Source organism: Corvus cornix, chromosome 6, assembly GCF_000738735.6.
Source record: "Corvus cornix cornix isolate S_Up_H32 chromosome 6, ASM73873v5, whole genome shotgun sequence".
In the NCBI taxonomy this organism is placed as follows: domain Eukaryota; kingdom Metazoa; phylum Chordata; class Aves; order Passeriformes; family Corvidae; genus Corvus; species Corvus cornix.
The window spans coordinates 17,830,737-17,849,730 of NC_046336.1; the positions used below are offsets into that span (position 1 = coordinate 17,830,737).

The 18,994-nt window shown below is 42.4% G+C and overlaps 1 protein-coding gene across 2 annotated transcripts in view; it reads left to right on the forward strand.

Annotated features, from left to right (window-relative positions):
• Positions 1 to 7,316: 7,316 nt before the first annotated feature.
• Positions 7,317 to 18,994, forward strand: part of VSTM4 (V-set and transmembrane domain containing 4) — a 32,914-nt gene continuing 21,236 nt past the window's right edge. For both annotated transcript variants that reach the window (XM_039554171.1, XM_039554170.1), the window contains exons 1-4: positions 7,317 to 7,413; positions 12,666 to 13,064; positions 16,675 to 16,743; positions 17,540 to 17,647. In XM_039554171.1, the coding sequence (XP_039410105.1) occupies positions 7,359 to 7,413; positions 12,666 to 13,064; positions 16,675 to 16,743; positions 17,540 to 17,647 (631 nt within the window). In that variant the 5' untranslated portion in view covers positions 7,317 to 7,358. The remainder of the gene's footprint in view (positions 7,414 to 12,665; positions 13,065 to 16,674; positions 16,744 to 17,539; positions 17,648 to 18,994) is intronic.

An 18,994-nucleotide genomic window follows, 5' to 3' on the forward strand; every position in this document is an offset into this window, starting at 1 on the left:
GAAGAAATACAAGCTGATTTGGTAATATGACCACCTTACATCTTATCCACATGGCCACAACAATGCTAAGGAAAATATCTATTTTTGGTTAAGGGATACATCCAAGCTTATGGTATGTACAGTATGTGAGATGTGGCTTCTTTTCCTGCAAAGAATAATTTAACAAATGGCACCTGAACTTCTGTACTTTGAAAAAGAACAGACAACATATTCTTTTGCTCCTTATTTTTTCCTTTAAAGAAAAGAAGATGAAGAGCACAATATTCAGTACCTGACAGCTACATGAAAGAGATGCCTTTAATGTGCTACAGCATCTGCCTATTTTTCACTTAAATGCAGTATTGAGGAACATATGTCCTCATCTACAACATGAAAGACAATCTATTCTAAAATACCCAGTATTTGAAGGACATGAAACAAATACTTTTGTTTATTCAAAGCTGGGTCAAAAATTCTTCAGAGGGATCGTCTTACAAACACAAGTGAGGTAACTTTTAAAGCAGTTCACAGACGTGCTGGATATTTGGATAAATACATTTTCATTATTTCGCTGCTCAGCAGGAAACATAACCACTTGTCTCATCCGTAACTCCTCCTGAAGCTCAGAGGTCAAAGGTCAACCTCTACTCAAACCTATATAGCATAAAAAATTTGACTGAAGTTCCCTGATTAAACCATCTCTGATAAAGATATTCACTGGAAGAATTCCTTAAGAAACAGTAGGCTTTTACTTCTGTTTTTTAGTTTAAAGAATCTGTTTTAAAGTTAGCAGCTGCTGAAGTGTAGCGACACCATTCCTGACAACAGAGCAAAAGTGCAGCACATCTTCCAGGGACATTCCTGAGGTTAGGAAAGGATTCCCTGCTTTTCTGACAACAAACTCTGCACTGTGAGTATGTGCGTGGGTACTTAGTTTTCAGCTTGGAATGTTTTAAAAAACTCAAAACTCAGAGTCACAGCATTTATTATCCAAATAAGAAATTTGATCAAGGATTTATTATCCTTAAGAAAAGCAGAAACAGAAGAAACTCTTGGTGGACATGGTAGAAAATGGAGATCAGAGGGCAAGATTCTATCTATGTCCAAGAAGGACAAAGTAGGTCAGACACAAAATGTTGTTATTCCTTGGGATGGGAAGACCTTAAATTTTTTCTGGTGGTATGTTCAAGGATTTAGTATTTCTACTAAGGGAAACAACATACAGAGAACATAAATCAGTCTCAAAGAAAACAAGGCTAGAAGAGCTCTTCAAATCTCATTTAGTCCAACATTCTTCCCCTTAATTCACCTTCATCCAAACCTTGCATTCCACAACCATTCAATTCTCTGCTTGGACACTACTTCAATCTTTCTCAATCCAGGTGACAAGGTAAGGACAGATCAGAAATATCAGGTGTGGGGAAGGGGTGCATTTCTTGTAATATTTCTGGTCTGAACAGAAACAGGTAGGTCAAAAGAATTCATGTGGAAGCATTTATTCTTAAGATACATCAAGGCTAGATGTGCTACTTCAGAAAATTTGTTGAAGAGATGTTTGAAAACTTAATAAATCTGAGCATAACCAAAAAAATCTGAGACAAGTACACTATACTTTCTGATTTTAGTTCACTGCTTTTGTAGTGTGACTTTCCAAGAACCATGTAGCAGCTGTTCGAGTGTCCTTGTGGGGGTGCAGTGATTGTTTCATGATCAGCTTCAGCTTAAAGTATTCTCCCTCCCACCAAGCTTTATTCTATCAGGAACCACATCCAGTACCATGGGAGCCACACACCCACCCTGCCCACAGAAGAGGGATGCACTGGAAAATTTCTGTCTCCTCAGCCCAGAACTGAGTGACGTAGGAGCAGATTGAGTGCACATTGAGCAGTTGGGTCTGATCAGTGAGGCTCTGAGACACATCTTGCTGAGACAGCACATGCTGCAAACCGTACGAAGCTGGAAAAGTCTCCTGGGAACACAGCACTGTGTGTTTGCCCTGCCCTTAAGTATTTGTTTATTCCAGCTGCAGCCAGAAAGAGGACACTGAACCAGAAGTATCATTGCTTTGTCTCAGTAGAGTCATCCTTACATCAGTCAGTCCCTTAAACTGAAGGTCCAGAGACAAATTATGGACACAAAGTCCATATAAAATATGGTGCCAGCACAGGTTGTGTAGAAAGACTGAATTCCATGAAACAGGAGACTTCAGATAAACCCTATCATGTGGTTTTTTGGAGAGACTTTTCCTTCCCCAAACCCAGCAGCAATACTTATTTGGGCAGGAAGGCAAGCCAGAACAGGCAACAGCACAGTGCTTTGTCAGGACAACTCTCACTGACCGTGTAGTTCTGGAGTCTGTGCCCCCTCTCAGCTGAGCAGAGTGGGATCAGCAGGCTCACAGGGGGTAGCTTGAAGTCCTGTCAGTAATGTTTCAACTGGGAAAGGTGCCTAATGAGAATGCATAGCCAGAACATACTAATGCACTGAAAAGCCTTTGAAATCCATCTTAGCATGACATTTGGTCACCTACTGCCAGAAATAGGGCAGCTAAAAGTGACATTTTAATATTTTTGGAGAACAGAACTGGACGAGCAATGGACTTTTTAATGGTCCTCAAATGACACAGCCCTCTACCACTATAGGAAGCTGACATTGCTATATACAACTACAGGAAGCCAAAACGGTGTCTTTTTACATGACAATGCGCAGTAAGACTCTTTAACTCTTGCACCCACCTAACTATGCAGGAAGTACACATGACAGTCTCTAAACACTCTTGCAACACATCTACAGATCTAATTTTTTTTCAGGATTAACAGTGCCCTGAAAATTTGAATGATCAAACTTGAAGCAAAAGCTAAGAAAAATATACTAAATCCCTCATGCTTTTGTGCAGTCCCAAACATAATCATAAAAGTAATAACAAAAGCAAGTTTCCTGTACCAAAACGTGTTCTTAGTTGAAAAAAGAGAAAATGAAAAATACATTACAGCATCAATGGTAAGGATTTCACTTCTGGAAGCACAACAGCCACGAAACCTCAGACCCTACCCAGATACATCAGTATCATTCATTCATAACCCTGAAAGAAAAAAGGAAAAGGGAATGGAAGAAGGACACTTCACATGGGGGGAAAGGAAATCTGGAGTTAATAATATCACCATATCTATCTAGCAATTTTCCAATCAGTCAGAAATAAATGGCCACAAGAAAAATACCATCAAAACCCCAAACACTGTGTAAACATTGCATGATGTTCACAGACCTAAAAGTATGATGCTTACAATTTGTAAGCTCTTACACAGTGTTTTTTCTGTTGACAAAGAGCTGGATTTACAAAACAGTATTTTCCACATGTTGGCCCACAAAATAGCCATAGAAAAATGCCAGGGGCAGAACCACGTTGTTCAGAAGTTCTGGATTGCTACAGTTCAAAGGTAACTTGGCGCATTAAAGGAATAGGAAAGTTTGGTTACAGATCCAAACACCCTCCATTCTTGGCAACATTGAAACAGTTTGGATTTTATCCATCTCTAATCACTGAATATTCATTTTTAATTAGGATTCCTTGGGCCATAGGAGCTATCTGCTGGATTCTGAAAAAGACCTGGCCATAACTTATGTCTCTGATGGTGGGTTCCAGGCAGGCAGTATCTTTGCATGCTGCCTGCATGAGGTGTGGAAGGGTGATAAGCTGCAGTTGCTTTGAAAGATAATGCCCAGGTGAAAGACAAAAAGTTCAGAGAGATTGTTTATTGCTGCAGGTGGGCAGCAAATTCCCATACACCATTCAGAACAAGCATAACTCTCCTTAGCAGCGTACCACGTATGAAAGCAGGCAGCCCACCCCAGCCCATCAACACATGGTGAGACCTGCAGCCTTGGGAAGACCTTTTTCCATGCTAGAGCCCAGCTGAAGCAGCCACTGGGCTGGTGAGTTGCAGTGGATGTCACTGTGTCCCTCTGCCACACTGCAACACTGCTGTAAGGGCAAGCCACAATCCCGCTCACAGGAACCCTCCAGCAGATTCTGGACACAGATTTGGGGACGCAAGTAAGACCTTTCAAAGAAAGAAGGTGGGTTAAGAACAGCCAGAGAGGGAGGACAGGACAGCAAAAGCCAAGAGGCTGTGGTTACCTCTCCTGACAGATGTGACTTTGCAGAGAGGCAAAGGGGATTTGCACAGCAGGTCTCAGCCCGAGCGACCAAGGCTGATGATTTCAATAACACTGCCCCAGCGAGAGAGGGGCTCCAGGCTCTGCAGTCAGTCAGTCTGAGCTGTGTCAGCTGCACTGGAGTGCTGATTAGGCACTTTTCTCCTCAGAGCAGACCCATTCAGCAGGAAACGAGGCCACATACGTGCTGCCAGAGCCGAGAAAGCCATATCCTGCGGGTCAGAGGCTCCACTCGCGTGCGTCAGCAAAGAGAGGCGCACTGTCTTACAGAGAGAGCTGTGCACCGGCCTGGGGGGGGGAAAAAGGAATTGTACTGCACGTTCATTTGGCCTTTGGGATTTTTGGTGCATGGGTAAACTGTGATGGTGTCAGGTAAGAGACATCAAAAATCTTGGAAAAACACTTTACAAAAGCAGAAACATCTCAGCTGCAACAAATGGGTGGAAGGGATGAAAGATTTTAACAGCAAAGAAATGCAAATCATGCAATTGCCACCTTTCATGCTGGTTGCCCCAATAGCAAACCCTTCCAACAGAGGCACAAAGGAAGGTTGCAGTTCACCCATCTGCAGCCCAGAGGTGAGAACCAATTTGCAAAAAATCATCCAGCAAGTCAGCATCAAACCTGGGAAGATGGGAGGTCAGAAGTTTCTGTTTGTCCACAGCTCACTAGCCTGACTAGTGCTGTCTGGCCCATGAGTATATCTTAAGAGATTGGCACAATGCAGATTTACTCAGGTATGTTAGGTGCTGGGTTACCTGATGAGTGCTGCTGGTGGTAAAACTTAGAGTAAGCAAGAGAGAGATGTGTACATAGATCTACAGGTGCTGTTCTAGCTGTGCAAAGGAAAGCTCTCCCTTAATAAAAAAACCTAAAAGGGCAGCATCACCTGAACTCATTTATGCAATGACAAGTAAAAAAGACTTCCAGCCTAGACCACTTTTTAAAGTACATTTGGAACTTTAGAATAAATATCCCTTTAAGAGTAAGAATCACTTTTTGTGTTTTTATGTTGTTGAAGAACTTGCAGGGGGGAGCAGTAAAAGTGATTCTACACAAAAGACAGAACCCACAACACAGAGGGAACTGTCAAAAGTACAGAGATCACAAGCTCAAAACAGAAAGAGTATCTTTTCAGTAAAATGTCAGACACGAGATTTCAGAAGTCCGGATGTGCCTTTGACTTTTCTTCTGCCTTCTTTCATAGGCAAATACATCATATGAAGCCTTCTCCCCAGTAAAATGATCTAGCTCTGTCCCAAAGCTTGTTAGGGTTCTTGGTGCAATTAAAGGAACTGTTAATGCAGCGAGGAATGGGGACTGTTGACAAACAACAAATGTTGATACTGACACTCGCAGTGCGTCTTTCTGCTCTGCACTCACGTGAGACCTTAGGCAGTCCTTATTGATGTCTTTACACCAGTATTTTGTACACACCATTAAAAAATTAGTAGGCTGAAGGAATTCATCAGAGACATGGAGTGAGGCATGAATGAGCCTAGCAGAATTATATGAGAAGGTTTAAGATGTCCATCCAGCCTAATATCTACTATCAAGCAATGGCAAGGAGCAGATGCTTTGGAAGGGTATGCAAAATCAGTCACCCCTGTTTTCCTCTCTATTAGTAGTCCAGTGACTTCCTGAAATGGAGTTTCCATCAGGACCATCAAACTGCATAATTGCTGGTAGAATGTTTTTGGTGAATTTGTCTGTTTGTTTTTGAATTAGCTTATCTCTTTGATAGGATTTCCCTGTGCTATGTTAAAGGAGTAGATTTGAATCTACAAATTCTGATTATCTCCCCAGGCAGTATAACTTTTAACAACTGTTTCTGCTTCCTCAGGTCTGCCGATTGCTCCGCGCATAATCCAGACCTGTCACTCTCTTGTGAGAAGTATTTGCTGTACAGACACAAAAGTCTGTCCCTGGAGGAAACAAAATGCAAGATTTTAAAGGCAGTTTTCAGTCTCATAAGGATCAGATTCAGCACATGCTAAATTATCTGTGATGCTTAAAAGCAGACATGTATTTTCCTGCCTAAGTGATTACTAGGAGAGGGGTGGAGTAGCTAAATCCATACTAATTGCCCTATCCAGGGACGCAGGAATGCCAGTGTGTTTGTATCATCCACACTTCGTGCAACCTGAATATATAATCAGGCATAACCCATCATACCTGCTGGTAGAAGTATTAAATCCATGTCTGTGGAGATTTGTAGGCTTTCAAGTGATAAACACTTCAAAAGGAGCACCGGGGAAAGGCAAGAATGGACTGCAAGGTGCCAACTTCCCTTGTACTTTCTGGCCTAGCACTATAGTACCATTTGTGAAGACAAGGACGGTAACCTCGGGGTGATGCACCTTAAGCTACTGTATCAATTCATTCAGGACATTTTTAGAGGCTGATTGTCAGTGGTCAGGAGGTGCTGTCACTGCAGAGGGCAAACACCAGAGCACCGTATGCAATGTCCTGGCACAGGTATCCTAAACGCCTACAACATTCATCCCTATGCTTGCTGATGGGATAGTCCTGCCTGCCAGACCTCCTCGTCCCCAGGCTGCCACCACCTGAACCCAGGGAATGGGAGATAATGTTAACTAGAACAGCCAGGGAATGGTGGTCCTGTTCCAGTTACAGAGCGGGATGAGTGGAATCGGCATGAGTGCCTGCAAAATTTGCAACACCTTCAGGAACCCTGAGAGGATGCCTTCCCCATCCCAGCAGTCTACCCCACAGCCACCAGCTGCCGGGCTGCCTTACCTGCTCGTACAGAGGTTTTCTGCGCTCAGGGAGGGAGGGAGTTTCCCATTTCCCATCGACACAGATCCGTGTCCTTTGGGCAAGGTGCGTATGTGTGCGTACAGGGAGTATCGCGGAGGCTAGAGATGGAGCATCCCTGTCTAGCCCTAATGCCACCCTACAGGCGTGGGGCGGACAGAAACGACAGGGAAGAGGGGCAAGAAAAAGAGGAGAATTGAAGGGGGGCAGGACACTGGGAAGCGCAAAGGAGTAGGGAGGGAAGGAAGAAAGCGGAAAAAAAAAAGGAGGAGAAAGGGGAGGAGATGAAAAGCAAGGGGAGAAGGGAGGACCGGGCGGGGAGGAGGCGAGAGGCCGGGGAGGAGAGGAGGGAGGCAGCTCGGCAGAGGGGGACGGGACGGGACGGGACGGGACGGGACGGGACGGGAGCCGGCACCCCGCGGGCCATGCGCCTCCTGGCTACGGCGCTGGCCGCCCTGCTGGCCACGGCCTCGGCCCCAGGTAAGCGGCACCGCGGTGCTCAGCGCCCGGAGGGGCCGGAACTCTCCCTCGGCCCCCGGCGGGACCCCGGCCCCGCCTGGGCAGCCCCCGCGGAGCGGGCCCGGGTCCCCCGCGCCGGGGCGGGGCTGGGGCAGCGCCGGGCTCGGGCGGCGGGACGGGCGCTGAGCGAGAGCCGGGGGTCCCACCGGGGCAGCCCCGCCCGCCCGGCCCCATCCCTACCCCGCTCCGCCGCCGGCTCCCTGGGCTCCCGGCAGCAGCGCTTCTGCACGGCGATCGGATCCTCTTTAGAAAAGAAAGCCCTTTCCATGCAGGTTCATGGAAATGCGTCCTCGGCCGTCTTGTATGCCAGGCAAAGCCGAAGTGAAGGGAGATTTGGCATTGTTTTTTTCCACAGGTGCCCTAATCCCGTTGGCATCAGGTGGAAATGGAACCTGTAGGTCACTTGTAAAAAGTCTCCTCCCTTTTAAGACCTTTTATGCCTCCAAAAACAAAGGTATATTGGCGTTTTGTGTCCTGAAGCTGCAGGACAGATATAGTCTGGATCTGAATTCCAGGTGCAGTGAGCTTAGAGGGGTGGTGAAGCCCTGCTCATTCAAGGCTAATGAAAGAGTTGAATTCGAACTCCACTGCAGAACGGCAGGAGATGGTGGAGGCAGAGGTTTGGTTCAAGTCCATCTTTAGTCAATGCAGAAGCTTTCTCCGAGGGGGAGCCTCTGACTTGTGAAACTTGCAGACAGATCTGTTCAACTGCAAACAGCTGGTTGTTCTTCGGTGCTCTTGCTAGCCAGCTCCTAATTACTTTCATTTAAACAAAGAACTTTGCTTTTTCCTGGCTCATCTGCTCTTTTTAATTGTAAAGAAATCAAACTAAAGCAGGCTTTGACAGTAGCATAGCTTCACTGAACAAACTACAACACAGATAAAAGCCATCCCATATGCTTCTGGTCATGGAAAGCTGAGATCAGAAGGTAACCACCCTAGTCGTATGCCCCTCTAGCCCCCCAGATACCCCAGTCCCCCAGCTATCAGTCCTCTCAGCAGGTTGGGTTGTACGCTGGGTTGAAGATTCTGCCTGTCAGTCTCCATGGAGGATGGAAGAGTGGCCTGTGTACAACACCAAAGCTGGACTGTGAGCAGTTGTGCACAGGAACAACTCCACTCCTATCTCAACTGAAGTAGCTGGGGTTCTCCCGCAGAACCACAGCCATGCTGAAAATGCTCACCACGTGTAAGGACCGAGTGGTCACTTTAAGTCTCCTTTGCCACTGTTCCAGCACAGACAGAGGGGAGAGGCCCAATATAAACAAGTTTCTGGGTGCTAGAAGTATATTTTGGTACTACTGACAGTGCTGTGAAACTGTGTTGCTGTGCAGTATGGCAGACAGCAAACTCCAAACCTAGCTAATTCTTGGACTTGAACTGGTGTAAGCAGAACTGGACTATTTTCAAAGTGAGATTTTTTCAAAACAGCTCTTAGTCAGCAGTCACCTTTCCAGACTCCCCACAGGCTACTGAGACATGCAGTGGTAGAGTGTACCAGAGAAGCAAGCAGCTGAAATGTTGGGATGGGAGCAACTAAGTGAGCTCATTGCAAAAAGGAGAGAAGTTTGATGGTTAAGCACACTGCAAAGGAATCACCAAGTCTCTGACTCTCTCTCCTCCCCCTTCCTATAAATAATTTCCCTTTCCAAGTGGAAATGAGACTAAAACTCTTGTGGTGAGCTCCACCTGAATGGCTCCATCATGCTGTATTGGGAAGGCAGAAGAAAAGCAGTGAATCCTCACTTGAAACAGCAATTTGAAGTCTAGAAATTCAGTACAGTTGGCACACAACCCTGCTCTCAAGTTGTGAAGTCTTCTGTTCTTGGCAAGGAGCCCATTACAAGGGTAAACCTCATGCTGGGGCTGACCAGTGCCTGCTAAAGACAGGAGAAACATGTCCACTCGTGTCTCAGAGCCTTGAATGAGGGTTTTCCTTTCCACATAGGAGGCAAATGAACTTTCCTTCAAAATCCACTGTTCCTTCTCCAATGGCAGTAGGAGGATAAAGTCAAATGGATACTGTTTTTCTGTTTTATGTAAAGCATTGCCTGACCCTGTTCCACATCAGCTGATACCATGGTAAAAGCACCATGAGATTTCCAAAACTCTCCCCATTGCTGTACTTGTGCAGCTGCAGCAATAGGAGCCACGGAAGGAAGACAAGGAGATAAGTTCCCACTGATCAGAACACATGAAGGATGCAAAATTTGATACATCCTTATAAAAAGGCATGCCCCCAGAGGCAAAGTAGAAGCCTTAGGTATAAAATACCAATGTTTGTATGAGTGTAAACAGCTAGAAAGGGATCAGAGTCTCCATGTACAATGCCGCTTTATCTTCTCACAGGGGCTTCCATCATCACCATATCTGACTTCCTCTGTATTTTCTCTTGGGTACTTCTTGGCACTGTGTTCTGCCTAGTTTGGAATTAAGCAATGAGCTTTTTGCCTTTTATTTTGGGACTCTATTTCACAATTACTCCTAGCCAGCTTTTTCAAAAAAGAAATTCACATGTCAGGAAAATGACATAATTGTTTTTCTTTACAGTTTTCACGACATGTTCATAATTTCAGTAAAAAAAAGGTCTGTGTTTTTAATTTACCCAAACGATAATTTTATAAATTATTTGTTAAACATTTATTGCCTAAGTACTTTTGAGGACCCCAAAAGTGTTGAAAATCTTAAACTTATTCCATATTTACTAAGCAGCACAACCTTCACAATGGCAGAGACAGCCATTTACTGGCTTTCCTTCTGCTGGTAAAGCACCAAGGCTGGTAAGTCCAGAGAGTAATAACTGAAGTTTCGTGCCTGGAAAGCTTTTGGTGGGATTCAGTCTTAATTTAAAATTTTGACATCCTGTTATATGCTTTCTACAATGCAAAATAACCTCTTTCTTTGGCATTTGCATGAATTGCAGACACAAACATAATGCACAAATAATTTTATCAATAACCTCATCCATGCTTAGCTGTAGTTTCTTCAAGAAGATTTTTTTAAAAAGCCAAACTGTTCTTTATACAAAATATTTTCTCCTTCATAACAAAAAAAAAAATGTCTACTTGGAATAAACCTGCCATTCATTGGAGATTTCGACTGAAGTGGCACAAAATAATTATCATACTATTAATTTTCAGAATTCTTCGCAAACAGTTGCAATTCAACTTCTTTAATTTAGTGGATTTACTGTAAATAAGGTGATATAATTCACTGCTTCATTTCACAGCTTCACTGGGACCATAAAACCAGTGTCTCTGTCTCCAGTACTCCTTCAGAAATAGAATGGAAATACTTTACTTGCTTATTTTGAAGATAAATACATGTTTGTGTTTCAGGAGCTGATGTCAGACAATAGTCTCTGCCAAAACTCTCATCCCCTTTGTTAAAATGTTCCTTGCTGATGTGCTAGAAAAGTGTCCAAAAATGAAAAAATAATTCTCCCAGAGTTGCAATTCTCATTAGTATTTGAGTACAGTACAGTATTCACATAACAGGAAGTTCACAGTTTAGAGGACATTTCATGCTTTGCAGAGTGCATTGCAGGGAGTGCTTGCTCACTGCTGGAACATGGTTCTCTCTCTAGTGGATGCCCTCAGATGGGTAGATTACACATCACAAGTCATTTAGGGAACACATTGCCACAATACACCGTTGGTCAAAAATAGATCACTCTCTGATGTGACTAATCAGGACATTCTTAATGTGCGTTAGGAAGGAAATAAAATGAGTGTTGATTCGCATGCCTCAGAAAATCAGTCCAGTATAAATCAGTTAGGTTAGGAAAGGGAAATCTTCCTCTAATGAACAGCTATGGACACTTTTTTCAAGCTTCACCTATAGTGGCTACTGTTAGAAGTAAAGCAGAGAGGCAAACAACTGGTCTAAGTGAGGTTTAGGATGAAGAACATTAAAGACAAGAATCAGAATTAATGGAACAATGGAATAATCATTTGTCCCAATACGATCTCATGTCATATTTTTTCATGGAAATAATGTCAGATTAACTTGAATTTGTAGCCAGAAAATCTAGTCTGCTGGATTTAACCCAGGTTTGAGATGACCACTGGATTATGACAAGGAGAACATTACTTAAAACAGAGGACATGGAGAACTGTAGGATATAGAGAATTCAGTGGTCTTCCAGTGATAATCTAGGGAACAGTATGAAATAAGGTTTGCACAAATGATGTCTAAAAGAGGTAGACAGAAGCATGAACATTGAAATTGTGACCTTATCAAATTAGCATAAGACAAGGATGGCACATAGGTAAAACTGAGGATGGGGTAACAGAAGTGGAGCAGAAATTAGTACAGCAAAGTCACATACTTGGGGATTAGTAAGAATTTCTTTGATACACTGAGAGCTGAACTGCAAGTCACAAGAGAAAACACCCAAGTATGCTATATATAACCTGCCATATAATCACATATGAAAGTATCATGGAAAAAACAAGTTAATTCTGGGACGTACCAGGCAAGGTATATCCCAGTCAAATCTGAGAAGTACTGTGAGTATTCCACAGGACACTGAAGAACTTCTTTCCAGATACTGCCTATAACTGCAGTCAATTAAATAAAAAGAAAATTAAAATAATTACAATCAAACCCAAAATTTAAACTGTAACCAATGCAGAGAAGGGCTGTTAGGGTGAATAGGGAAGACACTACTTTACTAGAGGAGACTAACAGAGCTTGTCTTCTTTAGCTCAACAAAGCAAAGGCTGAGGCCAGATAATTGCTTTGTATATGGAGTCAGGAAATAAGCTCTAGAGAAGAAAACGCTATTTTAAGCTTAAAGCTGGCACAGGAACAAATGAGCATAAACTGGCTATTGAAACCATTTAGCCTGGGAGTCCTAAGAAGGATGCAAGCCATCGGAAGGGCTGGTCACGGAACAGCTTTCCAATACGTTTGTTCAGACTGATAAAAGATTATATAAAGTTGGTCCTCTGACAGTAACAAGGTCTCCATGTCACCTCTGTGTTATTGATTAGTGACAGAAAAAATGCTAGGGCAGGCTCACTGAAGGAGGGCCTCATGCCATCTTTAACATTCACAGACAGATGCTGTCAGGGTCTACAAGGTCATTAAATTGCTGCACACTAAAAAGATACCGTCAGTTTACCTGCTGTGGGCTTGCATGCTGGGACAGATCATGGTGCTGTTGTGCCTATATGGAGGATTCTCACCATCTTTTCTTTCCTTTGCAGATGTTTGTGAGGCTTTAAATGTGACAGTCTCTCCTGGACCAACAGTGCAATACTCCGAGGGGGATAATGCTACCCTTTACTGCCACATTTCTCAAAAGAGAAAGACAGACAATTTGCTGGCTGTGCGGTGGGTCTTCGCTGCATCACCTACCCAGGAGCATCTGATGATCAAAATGACAAAGTTTGGGTCTGTCCAGTATTATGGAAATTATACTCATCATTTTCATAAGCAAAGACTTCATCTTCTCAAAGAGAAACATGGAACTATGTACAAATTCCTTATTTTAAGCCTCCAGCAAACAGATCAAGGACATTATATATGCAAAGTCCAAGAAATTGGCAAACACAGAAATAAGTGGACAGCATGGTCAAATGGTACAGCAGCTACTGAAATAAGAGGTGAGAGACTATTGATTTCAAGTCTATAATTTCTTCTTGTTCTGTGATCCCTTTTTTTTTCTTGGAAGTTCATCTGTATGACATTTGAACTTAGATTATTTTTAAGTGTAATCTGTGGATAGGAGAAGAAAACCTAGTACTCAGCTTATGTGTTTTGCCCTTCTCTTGGTGTTTCTCTTCCTCTTAGTTCTAGTCTAGCAGCAGCTGGTAAGTAGCACTTTTAGTACCACTTCAGTACTATTGTTTACACCACTTGCAGCCAGAAAGCAGAGCTAGAAAAGCAATGGCCATCCTGCTGGTATTGAACTCTGGATAAAATGGCCAGCAACAAGTGGCAGATGTGAACCAAGTTGAAAACACGCCATCTCTTTAGGATGGATTAGCTCAAATCTTATGCCACCATACTCACACTTTCAGAGATGGGTGAAGTTGGATTTTGAGAGCAGACTCCTTTGGAGAGGTGGTTTTGCTCAGCAGCTGTGCCATCAGTGCTAGCTGGCAAACTAGCCCCCTACTTGTGTCTTTATAAACAGAAAATTTGATTTCCCACAGGGACAGCCCTAAAGATAATGCCAGAAAGCAGTATAGAGTGTTTTCTCATTGTTCCTAAATGCCTGTAGTGAAACATATGGATTTGTCAGAAGTTCTTGGAAAGGGAATGGCATGCTCCAAGTAAGTGGCAGCAGAAGAAAAAGCAATATAAAATATTGTCACACCACCTGTTGTACCCCTTCTCCCAAAGAGACACTCCACAGCTTTCATAGCTTCTCAGACTATTGCTGATTGTAACACTGAAACTGCTCATTGGTTTTCATAGCCAAAGTATGGAGCTTCAGATCAATGCAGTTGTTGAAAAGAAGGAAATCCATCATTTTTCAGTCTAGTCCTTAAATAATATTTTTCCCCTGATTTCTAGTATGAGTCATGAATATATAATCAGAATAGGGATTTGAGACTTGTGACTTCATCATTTTCACAGTCTGCTCAGCTCTATTACTTCACTTGAAATGAACCAAAGCAGAGCAGGAGACCTGAGACAAGGGAGGAAGGCTGGTCAACCTGTAGAGAGTTGTAGACACCCTATGGGGATCTGAGGCAAACACCACAACCATCCTGGCCCCCCAAAAGCATATTTATTCTAACTCTAAATCCAGATTAAAGATACCAGAAGATAGCTGAAATATTGCATATCTTTAAATGTCATAGCAACTGTTTTACCACTTAAAGCCTCTTGACTGGAAAAAAAGGACCACCTTTGCTAGCATTTGGCTAATGCACCCTGAGTGTACAGAACTTGCTGCACTTGAGAGGGAAGGTAACTCTTCTGAGCAGTGATAAAAGCTTCCAGTTTTCCCAACAGTAACACTTGGGCTTTTCAAGGAAATTTTATTCCAAACACATTTTGTATTTTATATTATGATCAGTTACACTTTTTATTGCAAAGGGATTTACTTATATTACAGTTAGACCCAGGATGCAACAAAAGGAGCAATACAAATTGCCTGAAGCATTTGGATACTTAAGTTGTACTGCTTGTGCTTTATCAAATAAGGTAGCAGTGTTCCACCACATCACAGTTGCTGTGTTGCCTAACATTTTGTTCCAGTAATGTGTCTGCAGTTATGCCCAATTCAAAATAGTATCTTTATGCTAAAGCACCAGGCAAATTTCTTAAAATTTTGCACATCAAGCAGAGCAGAAATAGCACGGTCTATTTTTTTTTTTATTATTTATTCACACAGGAAGAGGAGGTTACTGTGCAAGACACAAATTTCCAGAGAGAAAAGAAAAGGACAATTCTCTTTCTTCAAAATGCAACTTGCTCTTGAAGCAACCTGGATCTGTAGTATCTACTGCTATTAATTTATATTTAGATTTTGTTATTTGCTAGCAAGTTTGCACGTGTAAATTTGCATAGGCCGTTAAGAAGTTGCAAATACATTTTGTTGCAACACATAAATTTGCACAAATACACATACTGGACTTACAGAAAAACAATTGAGTTACACGCTATAGTTCCTTACTGTGTAATGATGACAGTCTAATTTTAGCTACATATCTGGCTTCTACTTTAGAGGCAAAGTACATTTCTTTGGAAAAGAAGCCTTGTTGTGGAGATGGAGTCCTTACAGTCTTCTGTTCCTGCACTCATGTCAACTACAGCAACTTTGTAGTGTTTTCAGAAGGTCCACCTGAAATTTAAACTGTTGTAGTTTGCCCCTTTCATCGTGAATACAAGACATCAGATAGCATCTACAAGAAGGCTACTGTTAAACCTTGTTAGTAAAACCAAGAGAAATCCATGTGCCAGTGTTGCCAAGAAGTGTCTCCTAATCCAGCCTGCAGTGTCTTCTGTCTAAGATAAAGTCAACCTTTTTCCCTTCCCCCATCTTCTCATTAAAGGCATCTGCTCCTTTCCTGGGCTTGTGTGGTCAATGTCAGCCTAAAACCAAGTTAGCAGTCTTATTTACAGTAGAGAATACACCAAAACACCAATTTATCACAGACCAAAAAAAACCAAAATTCTTCTACTCCCTTCCTATCAGAAAACTCTAATCCATATCTCAGAACAATATGCAGCACCCCAGAAACATCATTTACAATCATGTAATCCCTCAAGAGACTGCATGTCTCTTAGAGTAATACATGTTCCAAATGGTTTACAGTCCAAGCGAAGAGACTACTTGTAGGAAGACAAATACAGAAAATTAGGCAGTCCAACTATAGTCATACTGGCATGGACAACAAAAAAGTAGATGATCACAACAATCTGTCTTGTTGGGAAGTTTATGTATCAGAATTTGCCACAGAAGAGAGTCTGAGTTCTTCAGTATTAGTTGCATGTGGCATTTTCTAATGGTAAAAATGTTGCAAGATACAGGAATGGAAGATTATTTTTTTCCCCAAAATGAACAAAAGCCCTTTTTTCCAGGGAAGTTATTCTGAAATACTTGCCAGAAATCTACACATGTGATGCTTTCATGTAACAAATGAGTAATTTGTTAAAACATCCAGGATGAGCTTCCCATCACAACTGAATAGAAGATTTCATTAGTCCTGAAAGTTGTATATCCATTGATCTAGCCCCACTCTTCACATCCCTGCAGGGCTCTCTGTAATGAATTCCTTTCCAGTAAGATACTTGTTCTCTAATGATTTGCCACATGAAGCTCTCTTGGAGGTTCAGACCTCACTGGCAATCTGGAGGACATTACCAGGCTCACATTTCATTGCAATGATTGCTAGAGGAAGAAAAATCATGGAATTGGCATAAGTGACATCATCTAATCTGATGTCATAAAAAATATCAGCATGCATAAACAAGCTGGCTGAGGAGAGCAGAAAGGGTTTGGAACAATGTTTCAGCAGTCAGAGCATTTGGATGCTGGTGCTAGCCTGTACAGCTGTTATGATATTGACAGTCACCCATCCTCCTCCTGAACAGAGGGGACAGTTCTGTGCAGCTGAAGTGTTTCATCAAAAGGCAGTTAGATGAAGAAAGATCTTGGGGCACTCAAGTCTAAGGCAGAATACATTTACTTCAAGAGGTTCTAACTTTTTATGCCACACATTTTTCAGTTTTTGTTGTGTCTTCTTTGGTTTTTTTCAGTGATTTCAGCAAAAACTTCTGATCATCCCACTTTCAAGAAAAACCATGAAGCCTGGAAGTTTTTTGAAGGTAAAGATACATCTAACTGCTTCTGGTTCTATACTCGATGTCAGTTTATTCCAATGCTACAGGACACCTAAAGTGCCCCAAATCAGGACCAATTTTGCTATTTCCTGTGCAAACCCAGGCCTTGCCTGAGAAACCATCCCACAAAGTACAAGGGGTGCTGGACAAAAGAGAATGGAAGCGTCCAGCTTCAGTTTCTTGTATATCTGTTATGGCCAATGGGAAGATAAGCACTGGGAATGTGTTACAACACCTGAATGAAAGCCATAAAGGGAACCTAAGGCTGTAGATTGAAAAAGAAAAAAAAAATACAAACGTTAAAAGCCAGTGCTGCCAGCAAAAGAAGCAATTGCAGCCTTTCTTCCTTCTTCCCCAGCCACTCAACACTCTCCCCACTGTCACTTTTCTTGCTTCATTGTTTGTGTGTTTGTTTTTCCCTTTTGTTACAAAAGAAAAAAGTACAGCTGTTTGAACTGGGAAATAACCCAACTGAAGTCCTTTTGGGTTTTGAGATGTTGCTCAAAAAAACCCCAAAACCCAAACCAGTCCTTTGTTAGCTCCTGAAAGCCACAACTCATAAGTGTAACTACACCTATTTGCATTTATGGAGACTTCAACCAAATTTTAAACCGAGCAGGATATTACAGGAAAGCTTCAAGAGGGTTAAACTACTTCTGAGCAGTTACCCAAAATCTTTTGGGCCAGAGCCTGTTTGGATCTTGCAGACATAACTTTTTTCTGGCCTATCACCATGGAGCATCAGCTGCAACACTGACTATCATCTGTGCTTGGTTTTCAGATCTGTACGTGTATGCAGTGTTTGTGTGTTCCATAGGAATCATCAGTGTCCTCCTTTTTACACTTGTCATTCTCTGTCAGTCACTTCTGAACAGGAGGAGATCCACAGGTGAGTGAAATGCCATTCCTGATGACTGCAAAGACCTTGCCAAAAAGGGGGGCATGGGGAGGGGAGAAGAGAATTAAGAGAATGCAGAGGAAGCAGGAAAAATAAATATTGCCTTGCCTTTATTGTAATTTTAAATAAAATTGGTAGGAAAAAAAATTCTATCAGCCAAACATGAACAAAGGAATTTTCCTCCCCTTTAATAGACATTTCACTTCAAATTTGCTTCAGACTTTTCAAAAATCTTTCGCCTTTGCACAAACATAAGTTGGTTGTTGGAACTTCTTTCAGAGGAGACCACATGCTGTATCACTAAGTTGCATTCTGACCAGAAGCTAAAATCTTGCATGAGTCACGTTTCTCCAAACATGTAGGGTGGTTTCAAAGCAATCTTACTCTGTTCTGTTTTATTCTCCTTTCCTGAGTAGCTGTCAATATTCTTGGGAATTTGAAGGGTTTTATTAGCACTCTCTCACTTACTGTATTTTTTGAAACTGAAGCATCATTTCAACATTCAAATCTGTCTTTTCATAATAATATTTCAAGATCAAGGGTTACTGTTTCATTCTTCTCTGCCTCAGAGAGGGTTTCTCAAAGAGGCTACATCTGAATCAAAGCAGTGTTTTTGTAAACAGATGTGCTACTTCAGATCTGTGGAGTAACCAGTGCAGGCTCTACTTTCATTTCATTTATTTGGAGACCTCACACAAGCTGCAAGGATGAGATACCAGCACACTTAGCAGCCACCATGTCAGAGGAGAGTGTAAGGACCACCTCTGAAGAGAAGCTTTCAGGAGGAGTTTGGTCAGTGCCTTGCCTTGTTAATGACAGGAGAGAATCATGACTTTGCTGCCTCTGCAGCCTACACAGATCCCACGAAGGAATGAGTGACTCAGATACACACGTGAGAAGACATGTAAGCCAAAAATAGATGTATAGAGAAGCCCTTGCCTGACCACAAACACATTTCAGGCTGTGGCTCCATCTTCCTAGTAGTGCACTTAGAGTAACTCTGATTCTGACTGAACCCAACAACTCTGCTTGCCAAGAGGAAGGAGCAAGATTGATGTTATTCTTCCTACCCTGTAAAGTGATGACAAAGGTTCTGTGCCAAGGGAGTACCCACACTTAAGTATGTTGGTCATGGTGAGTCACCCTGAAGCCACAAGCACTAGACTGATGTATCCCAGTTTTTCTTGGGCAGACGTTGGGTTAGAATTTGCTTGGTTTTGTCAATTTACTGCTGTGACCATATAAGCAACTCGGAGGAAAGGTCTATTTACATTGAACCAACACCAGCTAAATATTGAAATAATATACAATATAGAATAAGGATATACAAAGGAGAAA